This window comes from Blennius ocellaris (assembly GCF_963422515.1).
Source record: "Blennius ocellaris genome assembly, chromosome: 2".
Lineage (NCBI taxonomy): Eukaryota > Metazoa > Chordata > Actinopteri > Blenniiformes > Blenniidae > Blennius > Blennius ocellaris.
In genome coordinates, this window is record NC_137651.1 from 4,510,053 (window position 1) to 4,534,869 (window position 24,817).

A 24,817-nucleotide genomic window follows, 5' to 3' on the forward strand; every position below is an offset into this window, starting at 1 on the left:
TATAACATTTGCAAATGCTTGTGTTAGAAGTGCTCGGTCACAATATGGCTTCCCAGTATTGGAAATTAAATGTTTGCATAGTTTTTTATGACAGCTACCACTGAAGAAGATTCTGCAGTTGTTGTGATTTTTAATTTGTGTACAATATGGCACAATTTCAATTAGCAGACAGCATATCATTTTATTTCACATCAAGGTTATTCCAGTGGTCATCACAGCCCATGTACATTAACCAGCAATCACAACATAAACACTACAAAAAACTGATGGAGCCGATCCACTCCAAAATAATTTGATGTTGTGTGTCTTCTTGTATGTTGTGTCAATTTCTAACAAAGCATTATGGAAACAAAGGTCACCCACACCTTAATCCAATAAATAATCGGAATTTCCAGGGATATAGTTTATGACTGTCACTGAATTAGAGATGGGGATGTTACAAAATTTAAGTTAACCTTGCCGTGTACTGCAAATCTTTGTTACAGTCAAGCTTTGTAATAAACATGCAAGATCCACCATAGAAATGCACTATGAATGTCATAGTGACCTCGCTTTACAACTTGTTGCTCAAAACATGAGCGAATAATAGGACCCAGATCCACAATGCACTGATATGCTTCATCCTCCACGAGACTCTGCGACACAGGCACAGTGTGTGAAGCAGGATAGTTATCAGACAGTACGTGTAACTGCAGTCTATATCAGTGCACACACAGACCAGCAATATACCACTTCGTGTAGCAAAGAGGTGACTCTGTCACTTTGTGGTGGGAGCAGGGATGGAAAGCAGTTGCCTGTTCATCTCTCTCAGCTGAGCATCTAAAGTCTCTGTTGTCAAGGCTAATTCTCCCAGTTGAGTCTGTAAGCTTGTGATGGTCTCGTTCAGCTCCTCCTCTTTGCGGCGAGAGTTCGCAGCCTGTCTGCTGTATTCGAGCACCATGCATCCGCCACCGATAAGGAAGATGATGCTCTCCCCCAGCAACTCTGCGCCCAGCTCTGCAGCCGCCTCTTCGTTCAGCGGCTTAATGGTGAAACCCCGAAAGCCCATGATGTGCATCTTCGTTCTCATCTCGATCCAGTGATAAACTGTGAGGAAAAAGAGCACACACACACATACAATTCAGGGTTGTAGTATTATTTGTCACGAATGGTCACTGATGAATTTAGGTTCATGAATTAATTGTAATACCTTTCATTATGATTGTGAATGCACTACATCTCTAATACGAACACATTATGATACCATGTATTAGAGCAATTATTATTAACTAGTTTGACTACTACTAACCAAGAACATTTGTTATGCACTCAATTAAAAGGTTTTTTGTGTCTCTATACAAAAAAATAATCAATGTATGTTTTCATTCAGTGTACTTGTGACCTGTACCCATCTACCCAACAACTATGACATTTTAAACTAATTCATAATTTCGGGGGCATTCGTCTGATATAACTCAAAGTAGACACATCATTTCAAGTACAGCCTTCATAACCACAAAATTATACACGCCCTTGAAGTGACACAAATAATTATCAGGCACCAATGCAATTGAAATTCACCCATATAACAACACTGAATGACTCAAACTCCAAAATTGACAAAATGTCACACACTGTACCAAAGAGGTGCTTGTTAAATGACCTTAGAAGATCCAAAACATTCACAACCAGATGTAAAATAGCACATTTACAGGATTTTCAAGGAGCTTGAGGGGCCTTTATACTGTATCTGCCCAAGTGCTCGTTCGCTGCTCATCCGCCCATGTTCGCTTTACAGGGTGTTTTGGACGGCTTAAACAAAAGCTTCGTCAAATGTCTCTCAATAAATGACAGTTGGGGTCATTCAATACATTGTTACTTATTTCATTTTTATATCATATTGTATATGTGAGGCTGAGAGAGACTTAATATATAGCTGTTGCCCTCTCGTGTGTCCTCACAGGGAAGCAAAGGTTCACGCAAACCTCAATGACACGCATGGCCCGCCCACCTCGAGCAAGCCTGTCTGCTATTGGCTGAGTCCGTGTGTAGCTGAAGCTGACTGGTTAAGAGATTCTTTCCGAGGCGCTGTCATTGGTTGGTTCATTCCTCCATGCTGTTATCGGACGTTGGGGTGACTGAGACTGAAAACCTGGGACGTTCGCGGCTGTTCGTTCGGTTACTCACTCTGTGCCGGCGGCAGGCAGACATAAGTCCTAAAGAACGGGCTTCTCTTGGCTCCAGCTTTCAACCTGTTCGCCACAGGCTTGCTCATCTGCCGCACTCCTAGGTAGAGGAGCTTGGCGATCGGGAAGGCACCGACAACCATCTTGGCGGAAGCACACAGTAACACGGTGTGCGTACGGCTTACGTGATGACGTTTTATGACGCCTTGAAAACTCTTGCAAATCCTGCGCACGTTCTTTTATTGCAGGTTGGGAGAAGTCATGACACCCACATTTTCCGATACTAACCCGATTACACAAAACATTGAATGACAACAGGAAGATAATTTATGATAATATATTAACAAGTCCAAATTCTAAGTAATGCACGGACATCAGTTAAATAAAAACAGCTTTTGTCCTGAGTGGCTTGGATGTGTTTATGCTTATTTAGGTATGCCTGAGCATAAACTCATCCAGGTAACAAGTGAAAAAGGTCAAGACATTTTATTTGTCACCAATGCCATAGAGGTTCTTTTGATAAAAAAAAAAAAATCAATACTCTAACCTTAAAGAAAACATTAGGTATTTCTTAGTTTTTGGCACAATTCATAATGAAGTGACATGTTCAGAATGAAACATGCCTGTCTACATATGTTTTTATAACACTTGTCATTATGGGCTACAAAAACCTGAACTGTCAGAACATATTCATCTAAATTTAATCCACTTAAGATAAACTTTGTGAGTTACATCGACATTCATGAACTAAAGCCAAAGCAGCATGATTTCAATTCATTTCAGTCTTATAGGTAATTACATCATAGCCATCTCATGGCATTTTTATGCATTAGAAATACTCATTGACAAACACAGGCTACAGTGGAGAGGACAAACTCCTTACAGGTAAGAAGTTGTTTTGTTTTGTTTTTGCTGCTGTTGGGGTTAGGGAATAGGAAGTCAGAGAAGTGAGAACAACAAACAGGGTACCAAGAACCAGGCCAACCCATGAAATCTATCACAGAGCAAAGTTTAAGGCTTAATCTTAAAAGTAGAGCCTACGTTAGCCTATACTTAGATGAAACCGCAGCTGGTTCAGCAAGAGTAACCCAATAGCAGAAAGTGTTGCCTTCTATTCCCAAAACCTCCAATGATTTGAATTTTTCCTGCATCAACACACTTGATGCGAGTGGAAGTAGGTTTTCCTTCAGTTTTGCAGAAGTATTAAATAAAGATTTATATATGATTCATTATTGTTGTACAAATAAACTTTGGAAAGTTCTAGTCAAAGCAACAGGTTTTGCTGGTGTCAGTGAGCTTACGGAATCTACATGAAGTTGTCTTTTATGTAAATTAGAAACGGTAATAGTGGCTATCCATCTATTCATGTTGTCTTTTATTTAATTTAGGGTTATGAGGGGGCTGGAGCTGATCCCAGCTCACTGTGGATGAAGGTATTCTTGTGATGAGGGGAGAATGCTAAACACTGCACCATTGTATGTCCCTGTCGAGCAAGGCTGTAAAACATGTAGCCTGGAGGATGAAATCAGCCTGTCAGGAGGGTCCAATACAGCCTGTAGGATGACCTTGCAAGGTGTAAAACTGACTAAAAAGACACTGACTGTAGAAGTAGAGGCTGTTTCAAATTGACTTAGCATTTAATGCAATGTTTCGGTGGGAATAGAGGTAAAAAAAAAAAACTCCCAAGTTCTCACATCCGTGATGCTGCAGTGAAAACTGGTTTTCACTGCAGCATTGGTGTCCTGAGGGTGACCGTGTGAATACATGCATGCTGGAAGCTGCAGAAATCCCACATATTGTGGCAATTTTGCACTATTTTGTAACAGGAGGCAACATTAGTAGAAAGAAAATATATTTTATCAGGAAATTACTTCTCTGCATCTAACCTATTTAAGCTTGCATCTTTAATATTGAGTACATTTTAGGTTTTTTTTCCTTATCACTTCTTTGATGCCTATATTTTTTTAAATCTCATTTATCATTCACTTTATTAGTTTCACTTTATTAACATACTTAGATTTTTTTTTTATATAAAATGCTTTACAAATAAAATGTATTCTTATTATTATCAATAATAATAATAATAATAACAATAATAATAATGATAACAACAACAACAATAATAATAATAATAATAATAATGTATTTATGTTCAAATTTGTCAAGTTATGAAAACAATTCTGAGTTAAATTGAAGCCAGTAATCATATCTAATTAAGACAAACAAGAAGTAAAAATATTACTGGACTAAAACTAAACAAAAAGCAGTTTGAGTGCCATTGCAATTAAACTATATATGCAATGTATTTTCCGAGAGCTTCAAAAATTGGGATTTCCTATGATGTAAAAAAAAAAAAAGAAAAAAAGAAAGAAGTAATTCATGGGTTGTTTGACCTGAGCCAGCTGTGGCTCACCTGTGTCAGGTTACAGCAGCAGCAGCAGAGAGGAGAAGAGGGGCTGGACTGAATCTGCGCCAAAGTGCGTGCGCTCAGTGCGCAGCGATGACTCCACGTCTGGAGGCTCCGCCAGACGACACAAACACAGACTGCTCGGCCAGACTTCAGGAAGACTAGAAGCTTTGAACCGGGATCGTCTTTCCCTACTGATTCGGGACACACACAAAAAAAGAGAATATCTCACGTTTTACGGGGTAGGAAAGAGTTGTTGATTTTTTTGTTTTGTTTTTTTTGGCGTTCTGTTTGTTGCGCGCAGCGCTCCGCTACTGTATGTGAAAAAGTTTCTCAATTCACTACTTTTTTTTTTTTAATTATTATTTCAAGATCATGCCCCGCGCTGATCTGGTGTGTTCTGAACATAACTCGCAGGTTAGACGCTTATGAGAAGTCAGTGTGTTTGGGTTCTATTCTCCAAAGTTTCCTCGGGCACATGAGAGGTTTTGCCTTGTATGTGAGGAGGAGCTTATTCTGATGAAAATCAGATGTTACCAACCTTGCCTGGCATGCCTCTCAGGCTCCGGCTGCAGCCAGCTGCCGGCTGAACATTGGTACACTGACGTGCAGCCAGGACAAAAACCATTGACACTCGCATTAACTACTTTACATGCATTTAACACTTGAAAAGCAACTCGACAGGGGGTTTGAGTCTCTTCCAAGAAGCAGTGGGCACTTTTTGTTTGTTTTAACTTTGGTTTGGGGAGGTGTTCCCATATTGTGACGTGTGGGATGAATGATGTTTACAATAATTTAAAATGACCAATGAGTCTCTTGTAATGCTAACTATCAATTTAGTTCTTGGTTAAACTTGCAGTTTGTTCCTAACTTCAGGTTCAGGACCTCCATTTGGCAAAACCTAGTTAAGCTACTGAAGAATGTGCCCTCCATTGACGACATTTTGAATATTAATGATTTAGTAAGTTGGTGTGTTTGCAGCACTTGGCCTGGCTTTAATATTTTTTGGCCAATCGGGGATTGTTTAGCAGCATAGAGGAAGAGGAAGCATCTGCATGAAGTCATCTTTGAAAGTTATTTTAAGTGAAGTTACAGTTGTGTGAATGTTGTATTGGATGAATAATGCTTGCACTGATTTAAAGTTGCCAACAAGTTTCCTTATACATGATGTCCATTTCTAACTAAACTGGAATGCAGTTCATGTTTGTGGAAGACAGAGAGAAACAGCACAAGTTATAATTTCATGCTTACACCGAAATGCAGCATTCTCAAACTAGATCACTGGACCTTCTTGTGGAGGGAATATATACCTGCTCTGATGTTGTCAAAGAAAAATGCTAATGAGACATGTTTCTGTATGTTGGTAAGAGTGGGTGTGTTGGCTTTTTTTAGTGGTGTCACTGTTGGATGTTTCCCATACTGTGACTATGTTGGTTAAAAAAAAAACTGTCACTGATTTGAAGTTTGGGTTTTCTCATGCACTGTGTCTGTTGCTAAACTAAACTTGAAGGCACTGTCTCGACATAATTGCACAATTTTCAAACGAACCCAACCTTCCTGTTCGAGCAGGATTTCTGTGGCATCTCTCCAACATGCGTCCTGTGCAGTGTGCCGAGTGAAAACCAGCTGGCCTGCATTGTGTGCTGCACTTGCCGCAACCTGTTTACGAACATATCGTTAAAAAAATTAAAAAAAAGTCACTCACCGTCTTATCGTATTGGATTTTCTCTAATGTGATCGAAGTTGTGCATGTGCACACACATGCAAACAAATGGTCATACCTGTTTTCTCGGTAGTGACCCCGCATTGCTCTGCGGGAGCGTGACGCACGGCCGGGGCATTAGAAGGGCGATGTAACTTGCTGGGAAACGTCTGCAATGTTGTGCAGCACTGACAGATTCCTGAGTCACATGCTGCTGAGACTAGTGTCGCTCCAGAGGTGAAGAGGGCGATCGGCAAAGTGTTAGATGATGCTGTGCCAAAGCCGGTGGCACAATGGACATAAACAAAAAAAACGCTAATCAGAAAGATTTTTTGTTTGATTGGATGTCGGGATTAGTCACTTTCGTAGCACAGATTTCTTTGGTTGGATTATGTACTTGTGTGTCTGCAGAGGCTGACTGAAGACATGAGTGGGGCCGTGTTGTTTCAGGCTGAGGCGTGAAGCTGTCATGACAAGAATGCGTCTCTGTGCACACTTGTGTTTGCGTGTTTTTGTGTGTCGAAAGGCTAAAAGCGTTTGGGTGACTAACTGGGTCAGAGGAGCGGGTGTCGGCTTTGTGAAAGTAAGTCGTGGGTGGAGTCTGTCGACGTGAGAAATGTTCAGGAGTCTGGAAGTGGAAGCTATCATTAATCTTTTATCTCTTCTGTCAATCAGCTGCAGGCAAATGTAACTTATCGGTGATGATTTTATTGTGTTTTTGCCACAGTGACATCATCAATCTAGGGGGTGCTGTGAAAATGTATATTATATTATATTTATCAGGGATGGGTAACTTTGATCACTGTGAGAGCTAAATAATCCGAATACATGTTTACCTCTGGGATAATTCAAAGTCATGGCTGCTCAATGAATAAAAAGAATAAATCATGTATATAATTTAAAGTTTCTTAATTTAGTTTAATGATAAACTCTCATGTCTGATTTGAAAGGCTTGTGGTTATTTATACCTTGATTTTGGAGAGACCCTTTGGACAAATGGTTTTCTTGTGTTGCCAGTCGATACTGAGAAGAGGAAGAAGCCTCATTACACCGTGTTCTCCTCCCGAGGGCTCTATGACTCACATTCCTGGTATTTTGCACAATAATGACACAACACCTGCTTTTTGCACAGTGAGCCAAGTTCTCAGCCCCCGGTACGCCCCAATCCAAACTCTTGGCAAACAATTCTTATCGTGAGTGTCTGGTCAAAATAAACATTACATTGGTTATCTATTAGGTCAGAGCTTATTGCATCGGTAGACGTCACTCCAGAATCATCAAATACTTAGCCTGAGCGATTTCTTTTGTTGGAAGCTAAAAGAATGAATCATTCCAACCATCTACAGCTCAGGTGAGCGACTGAAGAGGAGGTTTAGGGGAAGCAGACCCAGATTGATGCATTGTGTTTCCCTACAAAGGAATCAGCCACTCGCTTCCTCATTTACTCACGGTGATGTATGACACTTTGTGTCAGAAATTAGCATTGACTTGTTGGTAAAGCACAGATTTAGCATACGTTTTTGTTTGCATGATCCAGTTAAACCTCACCACCATAAAGCAGACGGGTTTTGCTGAAGGGGAACATAAGCCCCGTTTTTTTTCTGGATGTGGTGCCTTTGGGCCTTAACCTACTCAACAAAGCAAATAAAGATAGCCAGACGGCGCAAAACTCCTGAAATTAAACCTGAACTATTTTAGGAAAGGTGGAGAACGCCGGGCAGCAGAAGTGGAGATATTTTCGGGATCATTACATGACGTTACGTTATGGAACGCACGCCGAAGTGAGCCCGGAGTGGAGCATGGCCACAATCACGTGCACACTCGCGACCTGTGCAGGGGCTGCAGACGAGCCTTGCGGAGAGCATGTGAAGGCCTTTAACTTTCGCGTTTGGGCAGAAAGCGCGGACGCGATGCAGCGGCGCTGTCCGCCGCAGGTGAATGTTGCACAGTGAAATGTTGCAACCACAGGTGGTACAAATATCTGGTCTGGCTCATGGACCAACAACATTTCTGCAATATATACACACACACTGTCTATTAACAGTTACTGGAATAAAAGAGTTGTCATGCTTGTTTGGATCTGCATGTAGTTAGACTGACCCATTGGTAACAACTTAAACGCTAAAAACAAGATGGCTGTAATTGGTCACCAGTACGTGAGCTTTGTTCAAGGTTCCTGTCCTGTATCAATGAGTGACATTCTTGAGTGGGAATGTTGTGCGGTTTTGCAGCAGGTTTTCACGACACCCTCCAGTCTCTTTTTGAGTGAGTGGGACAAAGGAAAACGTAAGAAGGGATTCAATCATTGCACAACTCTTATGAAAGTTCTTAATCAGGCCTTTCTTGGCCATGGCCTTTCTTTTCTTTTTTTCTTATTTTTTTTTGTCGGTGTTGCACATCGCAAGGATTGAACCTCCATCGGGTCAGTTTTGTCCAGCAGGCTGTGTGTTTTATGGTGAACCTTCTACAGACTGACCTACAACAACAAATATCAAACTCCCCTTAAAATCGGGCTGAAATCTGAAGGCGATTTATTTGTGGATGCATGCTAATTCTTCAGATTCATTCATTGAGTCTTGTTTTACTGTAACCTGAGCTGACATTGGGAAGAAAACAGGATACACCCAAAACAGGATGTTCTCACTGGGCCAGCAAAGACAGTGAAACAGTCACGGATATTCACCAATCAAGCTAGTAACCACAACTTTGACATCCTCAAGAAATCCCACACAAAAGCATGCAAAAGCCACCCAAAGCCTGGAATCACACCCGTATATTCTCTTTTTAAGGCGCTTCCGTTTTCATACATCACTGCGCCGGCAGCTCTATCTCGGTATATTTGTATATTTTCTGTTTATCAGCACACGTAGAAAATACAATGGTAACTTGCAAAGTTGTTTTTTTTGTTTCACAATTATCTTGTTTCATGAACATGTTTGTGGGTCGTCTGATTTGAAAGTATGTTTCAAAGAGAAGTGTTAAGATGTAACAAAGCAAAGGAAAATAAGAATGGGATCAGATATCTCTCTCGACATGCCTGGAAGGCAATGTAAATAGGAATGAAAATACATGAAAATGTAAATGTTCTATAAATTAATAATTGGAAATAAAGCTGAACAGGGATAAACTGTGTAAACAAAAGCTGGCAGGTGCGACTGTCTGTCTTCATGTGTGTTTGCCCTGAGATGGACTGTTGACCTGTTCAGGGTGTGACCTATATTACATAATGAATTCCTTGGGAGGAAGTTAACTGTTTTGGTTCAGAATAAAGAGGCATGCAGCCTCCAGGTCAAAGGTCATCGTCCACTGAGCCAGAAAGCTTGGGAGGAAGGATGTAACTGAGTCACTGACAACTGTGAAACAGTTCAGGGAGGAAATCAAAGAACCTCAACTGAAACTGGTTTACCGATAGGTGTGTAGTCAAGATGTGTGTGTGTGTGTGTGTGTGTGTGGGGGGGGGGTCAGACACACCCTGACACACAGCGAAACTCATGATTGTGTTAAATCCCAGAGTGTGCTGGAACAAAGTGTCTCAGTTTTCCATTGTGGGAGTTGGTTTTTCTTAACATTCTGTTTGATGCTTTTATCTCATGGCTTCATCTTGGCTTCGCCACTGGAGGGAGAGCTAATTATTGTATGTGAAGAGTACGTTAACATTCCAAGAGCCAGCTGACATTGTGATCCAAGCACTGGAAAGAAACCAGAAGGGAAATAATTATGAGGCTTTCCAGAGAAAAAAGTTCTCTCGGGAGCCGTGGTTTGGAAAAGCCAAACCAGACAAGAATAGAGGACAGCGGGGGTGCCATGGTCACATACTTAGACTTTCCGGGAATTTCCCTTCTGTTTGTTAACTTTCTCTCAAAGCAGTAAGGGCCAGTCACTTTATTAAGTACCCTTGAAGTCCAATGTGATGGAGGACAACAGCTCTCGGTTGTACTGATGTCGTGACTCCATGTTCTTTTAACTAATAATCTTTTAACTTTTAATTTGATTATCCGACTTTGTCAAAAATGAAACAAATTGTCAATATTAAATCAAATCATACATTGTATTGATTGTATATTAAAACAATGGTGGTAGTGATGATTCTAATCATGAAAGTAATAATGAAGAAACTTGTGTGATTGATTTTGTGTCCTTATGACGTTTACTTTGGGCAATATTTCTTAATGAGGAATGGTACCCATGACCATTTGAATGACCATTTGCATTCTTTGGTCTGGACCAGAGTCCAGCTAATCTTTTACACCTGCCCAAATGAAGTGGACTTTCCCTGAAATGAAATCTGGTCTGGTCTGGTCTGGACCAAACAGCACAGGTGACCTAAGGCTAATATATGTGTTTTATATAACATTGTGGCGGATCTTTTTTTTTTTTTTTTTAAATTTTCGTATTCATGATGAAGTTTGGCATCGAAAATACAGCACTGATTTTATGCTCCACTGCATTTTTCACCCTTTAAAAACAAGGACTCGTGAAATGGAGGACAGACTGTTGCAAACAGCATAATATGATGCGCGAATCATGCAAAAATAGGAGAAAGTGGACTACAACAATATGTAAACCCTTTATACTTGCTTCGAAATACTTCCAGGCAAATTACCGAATGCCAGAATCCACATAGAATAATTTAATCAGTTGTAACACTTGATGCCTCACAAACAAACCAAATGGCAAATGAAAGTACGGACTCCACAGATTATGTTGCTCAAAGCATCAGTGAAATTACAAGCCCAAATATAACAACGGAGCAACACAAGTTGCTACTGTTTTTCAAATGAAAGTCATGCAGGCTCAGTTTCAAATTGTTAAGTCTTGCATTGTAGATAATGTCTGATTTTTGTGAAGCTTTTGGCATTGTAGAATATATATTTATGGCCTTTTCTTTTGTTCTTTTCTGCATTTTTCTTTCTTTTTTTTAAGCGCTTGGATATGCTTGTATATGTAAATAGAGTTGCCCCGATTTTCCCTGTTGAGCTGAATTCAATTTACTGGAAGACATATTTCGAATGTTTTGGTAGCTTAAGGAACCAAAATGAAAAACACAGTGTGGGAGATAGCCTTAATGATAATGCAGTCTGGCTCAATGCCAGTGGAGACAATAGACCGTAAATGTGAACGCTTACATTCAGAACTTTCTGACAATCTTTAACCAGATTCCATGTCATGAAGTAAGAATTTATGGAAGAGCTGTTGTCCTGGATCAGATTAGATTATACCAGTGAGCATCATGGACGATACTTGTTGTGTATTATATGACTTTCAGTCGGTATCTTTCATCGCGTCTTCTTTTGAGCGGGAGTGTGGGTGAAAGTTATGCATTTAAAGTCTCATTATGAGAACCATAAAAATAACAATGGATAAATCAAGCTTATTTTTAAAATATCTAAACAATTGCAAACCCATTCATTGGATCCCATTGCAAAGGTTTTTTAGTCAATATGACTAATAAAGTGTTAACCGCTGCAACAGAAAGAAAAATGCTGTCACGCCTGTTTTCAATAGGCTGATGTTATGACACATCAGTGAGGTGGAAGAGCTTTAAAAGCACGAGCCTTTAAAGCTCTTCCACCTAACTGATGTCTCAATCAGTGTTGTGAACAATTGTGAAGACATTTCTTTGAAATTGTGAATAAAGTGAAGCAATGTCTAGATTTTATCTTGATTTCAATCTGTAAATCTCCAAACCAAGTCAGGTGTGCCAGCAGCACAAACACAGTAAATGTGATCACAAACTGAGACTTTTGAAACAAATAACAATCTTCTTTTTTTTTTTGGTAAATGTGTTGATAAACCAAGTAAAGTGTGTCCACATTTCAAACATGATCACAGATGAATAAGATATCAACTTTATAACCTGAAGAAATGCTTTTTCTCATGCAAATCTGTTAGTAAACTAAACGGCACACAATTAGCCAACATTATCACAGACGTTATGAACAAGAAAGCTATTTTGTAGGATGACATATAAACTATATAATAATTAGTGCAGTTAGTCAGCAGCGCAAACAAAACCAAGTAAAAAAAAAAACGATTTTTGTGCAGATCTACACAACTAAATAAAGCAATGCAAAGTTCATAGAATAACCAACTGTGCAAAACTGTTGAAATATAAACAAGTAAGAAGAATTTCTTAATGGAAATGTCTCAAATAAACTACATAAAATGTGCCAGCAGCAAAAACACAGTCAGCATTGTCATAGTGTGATTAAAAAAAATACCACTTCTGTTTATTTCCCAGTAAATCTATCATTTAAGTGTGCCAGCACCCAAAATACAGCAGACGTTATCCCAGACTGAAAGAAAGCTGACATTATAAAGACTTAACAATATATTTCTCATTCAAATATGTGCCAACGTCACAAATGCGGCACTTTATAAACAAGTTACACAAGTAGCACAAACTTAAGGAGCTTTGTCATAGACTGGTAAACCTGTATAAACATTTAGGAAAAAAACTTGAATAAACTAAAGTTTGCTGACAGCACATGCACAACATCTGATGTGTTCCAGCATCACAAATACAGGAAATACTGTCACAAGAAAAGTAAGTGACTTCTTATACAAGTACGAAGCTATTTTCTTAAGGAAGTATGTCAAATAATAGTGTGACAACAGCAAACGTGATCTCAGCCAAAAATATTTTGATCTTCTAAAAACACATGGAGGTATTTCTCATTTGAATCTGTTAATTAGCCGAGTGAGGTGTGCCAGCAGCCCAGAGAATGTTGTGGACAGCAGTGTGCTCGCAGCACAAATATATATATATGGCAGATGTGAGAGAAAATGGCGAAAGCTCACGGCAGCACGCAGGCGACTGAATCAGCGAGAGGGCGGAGGAGCGGGCTGGCGGGGTGAACGAGACCGAGCAAGTTGACCTTTGTGAGTCAGTGAGAGTGCAATGGCTTTTTGTGTGAGTTGACAGAGATAAGTGTGTGTGTGTGTGTGTGTGTGTGTGTGTGTGTGTGTGTGTGTGTGTGTGTGTGTGTGTGTGTGTGTGTGTGTGTGTGTGTGTGTGTGTGTGTGTGTGTGTGTGTGTGTGTGTGTGTGTGTGTGTGTGTGTGTGTGTGCGTGTGTCACATAAGGATAAGGAGGAGTGGTGAGAGGAATGTGAGAGTGCAACCAGGCCTGACGGAGACTTGACAATTTGCTGTTACCCAACAGCATCACTCACGGGGACACTTACTGTTCAACCAGTGAATTAAAAAAAAAAAAACTCACTCGGAGAAACACATGTTTTCCTCTTCGTTTGCCTCATGTTCAGCTTGTGCTGCTGGCATGCTCACTTGCACTTGATTGAGATGTTTATAGTCGATTTGTTTTCCAACAATTGTATTAAGCCCAAGTATAAACAAGGCATCAGCAAAGACAAACATCCTCTTCCTTTCTCTATATATCCCTGAATAACTTCAAAACATCTTACAGCTTATCTAGTTAGTTCCTTAAAGATTAAAACAGAAACAAAAAAAGTGGCCTGACTTGTGATAATTTGTGTTCTTGTTTGTGGTGTTGAAGTGAAGTTGAAATTGATGTTGATGAAAAGTGGCCACGCAAAAGGTGTAGAAGTGAAGTTACGAGGCAGAGACACTGACCTCACTGTCTGCGTATGCCTCAGTGCTCTAAAGTGAAGACGGGCTCGTGAATGGGAGATAGTCAGTGTGTGTGTGCGTGTGTGTGTGTCTGAGCGCTCTTAAATAAATGTGACGTGACCGCAGTCAGCCGACAGGACTTTATTCACATATACATATTACATCACACCATTTAGAGAGTTATTCTTACACTTTCTAGTGGTTGTGTCATATTTATGTCCACCAATATTTCAAGTGTTTTATTCAAGTCTATTTTAGAGATGAGTTGTTATGAATTGAAGCACTCTGCCCTTGCATGTTTGCTTGTACGTTAATCACTGAATACATTTTGAGTGACAGTATATAATCAAATGTTTGTGATCCACTTTGTGTTTGCGGTTTGTCTCGTCTCAGATCGTGTGTCTCCTTACATTTTCTTACAGTATCTGGCCTGAGGGCAGGCAAAGCTTATTTACACCGCTCCAGTCAGCCACTGAACATATTTGGTAACTTACGTATTTTAAAATGTTCTTCTAAACAAACTTAGTTAACTTAATGCCAGTCACAGAATACATGAAAAAAAAGGTTGTTCAAATAAATTCTGGCCTTCATAGGATTTTTTTGGTATTCGTTTAAATAATGACTCTTGTGGTTAAAACCGCTCCCATAACAACATAGTCGGTCTCTTTGGCTTGGAAAAGCACTTGTGCTTAAAACTTAAAAAGTCAGAAGACTTTTCAAGGACCTACTTAGTCTAGGAATGTTGCCGAGTGCTGTTTATTGCAATATATACTCGAAACAAGACAGTAAAAAGATTCTAAAATGTATGTACTGTTTTATTGCATTTGGTCAGGAATAATTGACATGTTGACTCACACAACTGTCTGAATGAGTCATGTGAGTTGTAGTCCACTTTAGAAAACGGTGTTCTGCACCTGTCTGAGACAGTCAGTGGAATCAGTGCACCATCATACAAACTGTGGTTGAGTTAACGAGCCGACAAGACAAGACAGGACAGCTGTGACCAACTCCTAAAAGCTCGATGGCATGGCCTGCTTAAACATGCAGGTGTTTGGCTTGTTTGTTGAAGGGAGGAGAAGGAGGAGGAGGAGGAGGAGGAGGAGGAGGAGGAGGAGGAGGAGGAGGAGCCGAGCGCCTGCAGCAGAATAGAAAGGGAAGGGCTCATTGCTATTTAGTCTTTTCAGTTTAAACCCTTAAGTCCTGCGGCAGAGTTTGGGTGAAGCCCTTTCTAACCGTTGGCGATGACTGTGTGCTCCCTTTTACACACGGAGACACGGAGATGCTCTGATGTATTATTCTCAGAATGTCATGGTGCAATTTAAAGATTACAGGATTTTTATAAAAGTGACATCATCAAATAATTACAGTACGTTATGAATGAAGTTATTTATAGTCCGTGCACGGACTCGCATGTTGATTCACTGCAACTAGTTTTGACAGTCTGAAGTTGGAAGATGTCTTCTGTTATTATTTCACCAAACTCCTGTTTGCTGGAGAAAGCACACACCATCAACACAGAGCGAGCTGCTGTAGTGTGTTTCGTTTGATCTAAACGGTTTCTTCTACTCATTATCGTCACTTCGTGAATTTCTTTTAAGAAGCTCTTCATTCAGATTTCAGAGCAGCTTCCTTAAAACAACTGCTGCAACGTGAACTGAACCTAATGAGTTCTTCGACAGTGTCAAACATACGGTCCACAGGCCAAAACCAGCAGGTCCCCTTTAGCCTGTGGGGTTATATTATGACAAAACCCATCAACTTTGTTTCAAAGTGAATGTTGTCTACTTATTGTCTACAACTTGTTTGGGTTGTGTTAACGAATGTATCATACCTCTGGAGTATTCAGAGTTGTCCAAAAAAAATCTGTATTCTAATTTTATCCTGCAACTACTGTAACGGTGCAGCCCACTGAAAATACAATTTCGCTGAGCGTGACATCCCTGCTAAATCAGCATATCGGCTGCAAACAATTAAAAAAATAACTTTCATAATACTGCAAATGAGACACAGCAAAACATAATATTATTGTATCAAACCTGGATTTAAAAGCCACAGATGGCAGAGCCTTTATATTCAAATCATTGTATTTTTACATCTTATAATCGATGTGGGCTTGTCCAGTCCATATTTTCTCCCTGACATGTGTGTTTTGTGTTGTTTTGTTGTTTTCAGGAGCAGACTACTGCTACCTTACAGTCATGAGCTCCCAAACAAGCTATGGAACTAGCACGCTGTGTAAGTTTCTAACTATTATTTGTCTTTTGGGGGGGGAGTTCAGTGAGTATTTGTGCACATGGGAGTAATTTCCTCTGTTAATTGTCTGTGTGCTTCATGTCCAGTCCAGTCTATGAGCGATGAACTGAACGCATCGCTGGCTACAGCTGATGAGTTATCCAAAGAGTTTAACTCCCTGATGAAGGAGGCCGCCTCCACAGACAACAACACCAAATCTGAGTCTCGGGTACACACACACACACACACACACACACACACACACACACACACACACACACACACACACACACACACACACACACACACACACACACACACATCTTTACAGATTTTTGTTTTGTAGCTGCTGTTGTAGTTTCTCTTATATTCTATATTTATATAATGTAATATTACAAAATCTGAAAAAGTACTCCTTCAAATAAAGTGCACTGGCATTGAAGCAAAACTACTTGGATGCAATGTGTACATTTGTCTTGTTAATCACAGAAGTTATTTCAAACTACCATTCCAAACCACTAAAATAAACACATAGACTGTGAGAGGACCACGTTTGTCATTCCTGCAGCACTTTGTGTGTGGATTATCAATCTTTTACTGCCCAAAAATGTAGCTTTTGTTTGAATATCCTCATATTGTCCCCTCCAGATGCACTCTTCTCTCTCCAGTGAGCACCGTCAGTCCTCTCTGCCCTTCAGCAGCTCCGGCTCCACCTGGGACTCAAGCGGGAGCCTCAATGGCAGCTCTAAATCCTTGAGCTCTTCGTCCTTCCATCCCATCGACACTGTCGTCTCCAGCAGCTTCAGCGTGCCGTCGCCCCCCGTCTTCACCACCAGCCCGCACTCGTCCCCCCAGATGCGAAGGGCGACGCACTCTCCGGTTCCTCATGGGGGATCAGACATCTTCTCGTACGGCCAGCAGAGCCCCAAACAGCCGTCCCGCATGAAGAGGCAGATCTCCCCGTCCCGTTACGACAGGAGCCCCCGCAGCTCAGTCAGCTACATGGATAGAAGCCCCTCCCCGCAACCCAGTGTTGGTTCCGTGGAGCACCTGGGTCGCTCTGCTTCAGTCCACAGCGCCTTCCTCAGCCCGTATGACAACAATCAGATGGGCCGCAGGTCGCCTCGGCCCGACAGGAGCCCTTCTCCGCTGTCTTTCAATCATCCGTCGAGCACGCTTCCTCGAAACTTTTTCCGGAAACCAGGTAGGAGACTTCTAACGCCCTTTCCCTAAATATTTCAGTCATACCAGTAACTACACCAATCAGCCACAACATTGTCAGTGGCACGTAGATTTTCCCCTGATCATGGCACCTGTTGGTGGGAAGGTCGCATCAGGCAGGTAGTAAAGATGTTTTGAAACTTGATCTGTTAGAAGAAGAAAAATGAACATATCTAGGAACTGAAGTGATTTTGACAGGGGCCTAATTGTGATTGCTTGTGAAAAGGATGAGCGCGTCTCCAAAACTGCAGCTTTTGTGTTATTGTGTATTATTGTAGTCTGTTTTGGTCCAAGAAGGGAGAATCAGTGAAAAGGGTTGATTGATGCATGTGGTCCCATAAAGCCGAGCTGTCTACACTGTAGCCCATCCAACATGCGTGGCAACTGCAGCCAATCTGAAAGCATGAATTGTCTCCATTGTGTTGCTGCTGACATATTTCAGTATATTGTGCGTTTCACCCAGATAAGATTTGTTTTAAATTTGAAGTGCATGATGTCTTTGCATAATAGAGAATAATGGTGTGAGAAACACACACGGGTCCTGACTGAAAACATCATACATTTACATGTGGCATATAGAAGGTAAGGCTCCATTATAACCATACAGAGATTGTGCATGAAAAAGCCAGATTTACACAATATCGATGCTAACGTCGACTATTTTAATGTTGTGATATGGTGAGAGTGAACTTGAATTAAAGGAAATGATCTAAAAGGGCTGCTGCTGACATCTCTGTGTGAGTTAACGCAGCACATATTTAATGCTTCAGTGGGTCTATGCTTCCACAGGTCCGGGCTGTTCTGGCAGGTGATGTTACGTGGTTCTTCACAATGTTGGGGCTGATTGGTGGATGAAAAACAATACATTCTACAAGTATTCTTGTATTCCTCTCGGAATTTTTTTTTTCACGCTTTTGTTTTGCTCACGTTTTCTCCAAACGCCGTCACAGAGGACGGTTCACAGCGGCCAAAGATTCCCAGCAAGTGGAACGAGTCAAATCTGGACGATTCCTACGAGATGAAACCTCACCACACCTATGATAGTAGTTACATTTCATTCTTTATCTTTTTGCTATGTTTTTAGCCATGCTGTTTCAACTTTAAATGTGCATGGTAATAGGTAGAATCAGTCTTTTGTAAACTCTCTTTTTGCACCATTCTGCTGCAGAGACGGAGTGGCTGCGACAGTCGTTGCCAAACAGCAACTGGCGAGAATCCAATCTCGATGGACCTCCTCCAGCAAGCCCTAAAAAGGTGGGTGTTGTTAACAGAAACCTGTAAAACGAGTATGTTATTTTGTTTTGCTGGACTTTGTGCAGCATAAACCTGCCAATCACCCACAATCGCAACCAATTTTAAACTCAATTTTTCTTTTTCTTTTTTTTTTAAAGCAAGTACATTTATTTGGTCTTGTAAATGTCACTCCATCAGTCTGTTTTATTTAGGTTTACGGTGATCCATCTGACATTGTGCTGAAGATAGGGTAGTGGGTGTGCCCAGCACAAGGTCACCAATCGATCATAGGAACTCTCATGACAGTACTGGATATACTGTACAGTAGTTCACAGTGCGAGATAAGGCACTTTACCACTAGTTCCAAATCATCCTTATTCGACTTGACTGTACTTGCATTTGACACTTTTCCACTAGGTGTTTGTGTCTGCTTCCAAGTATTTTCCTGGTACCCGCGAGGCAGAGGTTCCAAGCGAGCTGAGACGAGTAGAAAATGTGATGATGGCAGGCCGCTGATTGGCCGGCGCATCATGACACAGATGAGTCAGGAGAGCGTCTCGTTCACACCGACATTTTTTAAACCTGATCACAACAAGAACGTTCATGAACAGAGATAGATCCACAAAAATAAACCCAGTGGAGCAGCAACAATAGCGTTTTTGGCCTGGTGGCCCACCAGAGGATTCAGGAGATCGATGGATCCACCAGCTACAAGTATCGGGAGGTCTCCGAGCCGCGGTGTTTAGGATTAACTTGGTTCCCTGTTAACTGGTGACCGGCTTCCTCAAGTGTTCCCTTTTCCGTCCGGTGTAGTTTGAGATTAATTAACGACACTTGTTGTTAAAGGGGTTTATGGTTTCTCCTTGTTTTCTGTTTCAGGACCCTCGCTTTAACTCTCTTCAGCATTCCCATGGTTCGCTCCCCCGTAACATCCGCATAGCGGTACCACCAGAGAGCTCGTCCCCATCCCACTCCCCTTATCACCCCCAGCCCATCATCTCCCGTATTTCTATCCCTCCCGCTTCCGCCCGGTCCCACCAGCGCAAACCCATCCCTCTGTCTGTGATCATGCGCCTCCAAAACCCGCACTGGGGACGGATGGCCAGCGCGCATCACCCCAGGGTTATGGGTGGAGAGGGAGACATGGGACCACCTTACCAACCACCCATGCCCTTCCCGAGGGAGATCTTCCGCCAGCCTGTGCACCAACCTCATCTGCATCCACCTGAGCTGAGGCAGCCGGCGATTTACAGCGACGGTAAAACTCCCGCACACTCAAAAGTCCGTGCTCATGGAAGCTGCGCTGCTACAGATGTGTTGCGTGTGCTTGTTTTCAGCTCTGAACCCGGCGGATGTTGATGCAGAATTGGAGCGACAGGACTACTTTCACCACGTCCCTGTGATCCTGGAGAATCCCGGCAGCCCAGAGGGCAATGCGGACGTTAAGCCTCCTCGGCCCCTGAGCCCCACCAGGCTGCAGCCAGTGGTGGCCCCTGAGGCTCAGACCGACCGCATCCCCGACCTGGAGGAGCTGCTCCGGATCCGGGCGGAGATCCCTCGGGCTCTGAAGAGACGAGGATCCGTGGATCAGTCGCTGCCCCTGAAGAAGGCCAGCCATTACCAACCCAACCAGTACAAAAATCTCATCGACAAACTTTTTCATAGGAAGGACCACCACCACAAAGGGGAGCAAGGCAGCGAGACCAGCAGCTCCTCAGATGGGGAGGATTGCGCAATGCCTCCCACTCCTTTACCTGCGCCCTCAGCATCCACCCTTTTTCATGACATCAAAGTAAGAAACCTCATCAGATTCACCAGAAGTGACACCACAATTAAAGCCTCACATTTGATTTCCACCACAAAAGAGCATTGTAACGGTAAAATTGTTCACTATCTTGCTGATGAACGTATCTTATTAGCCGTGTTTGTCCTCTCAGAGTTACCATTCCATTCTGCGGCGGCCCAGTCGTGAACGTAGAGGCTCTGGAAGGCGAGCTCGGCTCAGCCCGCTGGTCCTGCTGCTGGATGGAGCGTTAGTGGGAGAGCTGGAGACGGTGCAGAAAGCTGTGCAGGAGGTGAGTGGACAGAGTGGAAACTTTGCTCAAGTGTATATTCCTCTAACAGAAAGCTTTACTGCATTATGGAGCAGATATTCAGTGCTTCACGAGTCTGAAAATACTTTACACAGTTGGCTACATTCACTCATCCACACACATACTAACACACTGATGGCGACAGCTGCCATGCAAGGTGGTTTATCTCCAACTTGGGCTTCAGTTTCCTGCCCAATGAGCCATCCACAGTATGAGATGGAGGAATCGAACCATTGTAGCTACTGGGAGATGACCTTCTCTACAGCCAGGTTGCGTTGTGGTGTAGCGGTTAGTGTGGCAACCTCACAGCGAGCGTCTGATCCCAGTTTAAGGACAATTCGACTGACTGGTTACAGTTGTGGCCGAGCAGCGAGAAAAGGAGACTTTGGGATCTGATGTTTGCAGGTTCAAATCCCATCAGCCACCAGCTCTCTAGGTACCGTGGCAGCCTTGTATGTGTAGTTGAGGTTAACCATGAAACAAAGGGGTTTAGGATTTAATAACCTTATGCTTTTTCCTACTCCTCTGGCATGTTAAGGTTCGTACTCATTGTTTGTTTTTATTTATTATTTATTACATGTTTGAAATAAAGTCCAACGAATTAATGAACCATCGGTTACATTAGTAACATTACATGGTATTATTGTGATGAAACGTGGCACATCCTGCGATCTGCTATGTTACTTTACCCATGTTAGAGAGAGAGAGAGAGACAGATAAACACATTCAGACAGATGAGCAAATTTGAGTCACCAAATGACCTCAAATGCATCATTTGAGTGTTTGAAAGCACCTGGACAAAACTCACCATGCACATGGAGACCATGCCAACACCACACAGAAAGGCTCCAGGCCAGAGTGGAACCAGGGACATCGACACCGTGAGGTGTCCAATATAAGTATAACTCTTTACTTTGAAAACGCAATGCGAGTCACCGTCAGGTTGTCTCCGCAGCCTTCAGAACAAACCCGTCTGAACCAAAGCGGAGACGGTGAGGAGTGTTCGACGAACTGTCCCAGTTCTACATTTAGACATTCAAAAGTGCTGAACAATATTTATATTTAACTTGGCGTTTCAGAAGGAAGACATGAGTCGGCATTTCTCTCCCCTTTTGAATATTTCTTCTTCTCCGCCTGGAAGCGAGCACGACGACTTCGGGTCGGTGTCGTCGGAGGTTACGCGTTTCCACGATTAGATGCTGACTCTGGTTGTTGCGCATAGTTTATACACACGCGATGCATTTTTAATCGTGGAACCTGCACTGTGCGAAATGTTTTCCAAAGATGACTGATCCGAGTCAACCGAACGACGAAGGCATCACTGGACTTCACAACGCCGTCTGCGGGGGGCATTACAACGTGGTGGATTTCTTGGTCCGCATCGGCGCTAATGTCAGCGCTCCAGACAGTCACGGCTGGTAAATATGAACTGTTTTCCTATTGACCCGTTCACCGTACAGAGCGACAGTCGTCCCAGCCGTCAGAAGTTGTCAGACAAAATGACGCAAAATGGCGGCGCCCTAGTTTTGGCGCCGAATAAGGTCAATAATATCTCGGCGCTTGTTACTTGTCTCCCCGTCCCTATGCAAGCCGTCAGCTTCGATGTTCCTTGGATCCTTCGTACGTTTGATGTCTGCGTGTCGTCTGCAGGACCCCGCTGCACTGCGCAGCCTCGTGTAACGACCGACCGCTCTGCGAGTTCCTGGTGAGGAGCGGCGCCGCGGTCATGGCCATGACGGAGAGCGATGGAGCCGTGGCTTCGCAGAAGTGTGATCCATACGCTCAGCAGTTCGCCGAGTGCGAGGGCTTCCTGAGGGGTGAGGTCACTCCTCCCATGCCGGGTCACACCCCATGACACTGATCTAGGAACAGCTGAAAGTCTAGGGAGTCATCAGAAATGTGCGTAATCCACTGTAGAGTCATGTCTTTCATGAGTTTAGCGTCAATCAGGTGATATTTGGATAAAATATTTCATTTAATCAACAATATGATTTTGCAAAAATCCAAACACGTAAGTAGATTATTGCTTTCATCACACCGATAATAGGTCATTTGTTGCTTTTTGTGAATTAGTAACAATTGTTAACATTTACCTCACCCTTTAAAATTTATCATTTTAAAGTGTATGGAAACACAATTTGTTGCAGTTCAGTTTGTTCTTTCGTGATATGTAGATTATGCTTACACTATTAATTTGGATCTGATTTCCTTTAAATGACTTGTGATTCATGAAGACTTCAGTGAAAGACATGAATAATCTTACATCACTTTTTTGACACTAGTGAAACAATGTCAGTGCCCCACCCATCCACCACCAGCACCACCACCACGACAGAGATACATTTTAACCGCAATATTATTATGCATTATATTATAGATGTACTTATAGGTGCTACAAATGTATTTTTATTAATATTAGCGAATTGTTTGAATTATTTTTAGAATGAAAAGTGCCAAATTTGCACATTTCTTATCAAATACTGCTGAAACATGCTTCAATGAGTCAGCTCTAAGCTGAGCCTTCCTTCACATGACACAGTCCTGGAGACACTCGGTTGATTCTGTTGCCAATCAACAAAGAAAAGTCTTCCTGTTATGTCTGTCACAAGTTTAGTCTTGCTGATTTTGACATTAACACTTTATTTAATAATCGTCACTGATATGACTCCCGTCCGCAGGTGCGGAGGAGGCCATGGGTGTGGATAACAGCGGGGTGCTGTACGCTCTGTGGAGCTACCCGGCCCAGATGCCTGATGAGCTGAGTTTCAAGGAGGGAGACATGGTGACCATCCTGCAGAAGCCCGAAGGCTCCGACTGGTGGTGGGCCTCGCTCTGCGGCAGGGAGGGCTTTGTTCCAAACAACTACTTTGGGGTAAGACGCCTTCATATCTGCACAGTCTGGGGAAGTGTATTGCATTTTCACAAAGAACAAAACTATTGTCTCAATAACTATTGTTACCATATAATTCAGAAGAATGTATCTTTTTTTTTTTATGGGAATGCAATAAGCTTCCATGCTAATCTGTTATATTATTGCTAGTGAAATTAATTTGACAGGAAAATGATTGTTGTTTTTTTTTTTACCTTTCAGCTATTTCCCAAGGTTCGTCCCAAATCTCTCTGCTGAGAAGGTGTGCAGATGATTGGCTCTGGTCAAATGTCTGGAAAATATCTGCTTTACAGTTTCACACTGTTATTCGAAAGGACTGTATTTGTGTATGTTTTAATTAAAAAAAAAAAAAAAAAATGCTGTATGGCTGCAGTCAAGGAAAGTTGAAGGAGACGCCCGGGTGTTTAGGTGTTCGGCCTCACTGACAAGAATAAAAGTTTTTTTCCGTGACGCTGGATCTGCTGCAGGATATTTTTCTGGGAAAGCTGCGACCCCATGCTTTACGTAGCCTTTCAGTCCATCCGGACTTTTCTGACTCGTCGACTGGTTTTTAAACAGAAGCTGTTGTGATCTTCACTCCGCTTGTCGGCCAGGTCAAGTGTAGGTGTTTTCCACTAAGAGAAATACAAACGTAGAATCTGCTGCAAAATTGGAGACGCTTCAGAAAAGTGTACAATAAAATTAGGATGCAATGTTTGTAGGAAATAAGAATTTCATAGGTGGCTGCAGTAAATTATATATTTTTAAAATCGGCTGCAGAGGAATTCACCAGCATCTAACTGCTATCAGCTATTTCTCTGTATAAATTAACCTTTTGTTTTTAGAAAAGAATGTGTCCATGACAAGAAACGTCTGTTTAGATGAGTGAAAATGTATGTTTGTTTACTGTTTTCTTTTTTCTTTTGATTATGTTTTCTGAAGAAGCCCATTGCATTCGCATCTTAAAATAAACTAAACGTATTTTCACAATATAATTTTTTTTTCAATTATTATTAATGAGGTAGATTACAAATAATGAGTGTATTTTCCAAAAACCATTTGTCATTTCAAGACAAATTATAACATTGGCTGTTGAGAAATTGATGATACAAAAAATTTGGGTTTTGTCTGAGTTAATTGAGTTAAATGACAAGAAAATGTCTGTTTTGTAATATAAACATGAACAAAAGGTCATTTTTTAATTAAAAAACAGTTTAGTTACAGTTTGTTTGTTTTTCCACATAAAAAATTCCTTTAGATTTACAAAAACTTAGGCTCATGGGAATGTAAGTCAATCATTTTGAGA

General features: G+C 41.8%; 2 protein-coding genes across 3 annotated transcripts; one reads left to right on the top strand and one right to left on the bottom strand.

The window, feature by feature from the left end:
* On the bottom strand, positions 1-2,311 carry opa3 (outer mitochondrial membrane lipid metabolism regulator OPA3). Its single transcript, XM_080515082.1, has 2 exons — positions 2,167-2,311; positions 1-1,086 (listed from the first exon to the last, which is right to left on the bottom strand). Exons 1-2 carry the CDS (start codon positions 2,306-2,308, stop codon positions 758-760), a joined length of 471 nt encoding a protein of 156 aa, XP_080371208.1. The 5' UTR covers positions 2,309-2,311; the 3' UTR covers positions 1-757.
* Positions 2,312-4,697: 2,386 nt separating this feature from the next.
* On the top strand, positions 4,698-24,817 carry ppp1r13l (protein phosphatase 1, regulatory subunit 13 like). 2 transcript variants are annotated; one of them, XM_080503740.1, is made up of 13 exons: positions 4,698-4,814; positions 16,036-16,098; positions 16,203-16,324; positions 16,744-17,299; positions 18,267-18,359; positions 18,485-18,570; positions 19,429-19,807; positions 19,887-20,341; positions 20,487-20,624; positions 21,927-22,060; positions 22,293-22,459; positions 23,321-23,514; positions 23,734-24,817. In XM_080503740.1, the coding sequence occupies exons 2-13, from the start codon at positions 16,062-16,064 to the stop codon at positions 23,767-23,769; spliced, it is 2,397 nt and encodes a 798-aa protein (XP_080359866.1). In that variant the 5' UTR covers positions 4,698-4,814; positions 16,036-16,061; the 3' UTR covers positions 23,770-24,817. The 2 variants fall into 2 exon arrangements, with proteins under 2 accessions (XP_080359866.1, XP_080359867.1); XM_080503741.1 differs by lacking the exons at positions 23,321-23,514; positions 23,734-24,817 and having other exon boundaries at positions 22,233-22,333.

Coding starts and splice junctions, on each gene's coding strand:
- opa3 (XM_080515082.1), bottom strand. CDS start 2,308: ATGGTTGTCGGTGCCTTCCCGATCGCCAAGCTCCTCTACCTAGGAGTG. Junction 1,087..2,166: donor CTGCCTGCCGCCGGCACAGA/GTGAGTAACCGA, acceptor TTTTCCTCACAG/TTTATCACTGGATCGAGATG.
- ppp1r13l (XM_080503740.1), top strand. CDS start 16,062: ATGAGCTCCCAAACAAGCTATGGAACTAGCACGCTGT. Junction 18,571..19,428: donor CTCCAGCAAGCCCTAAAAAG/GTGGGTGTTGTT, acceptor TTTCTGTTTCAG/GACCCTCGCTTTAACTCTCT. Junction 19,808..19,886: donor GCCGGCGATTTACAGCGACG/GTAAAACTCCCG, acceptor GCTTGTTTTCAG/CTCTGAACCCGGCGGATGTT.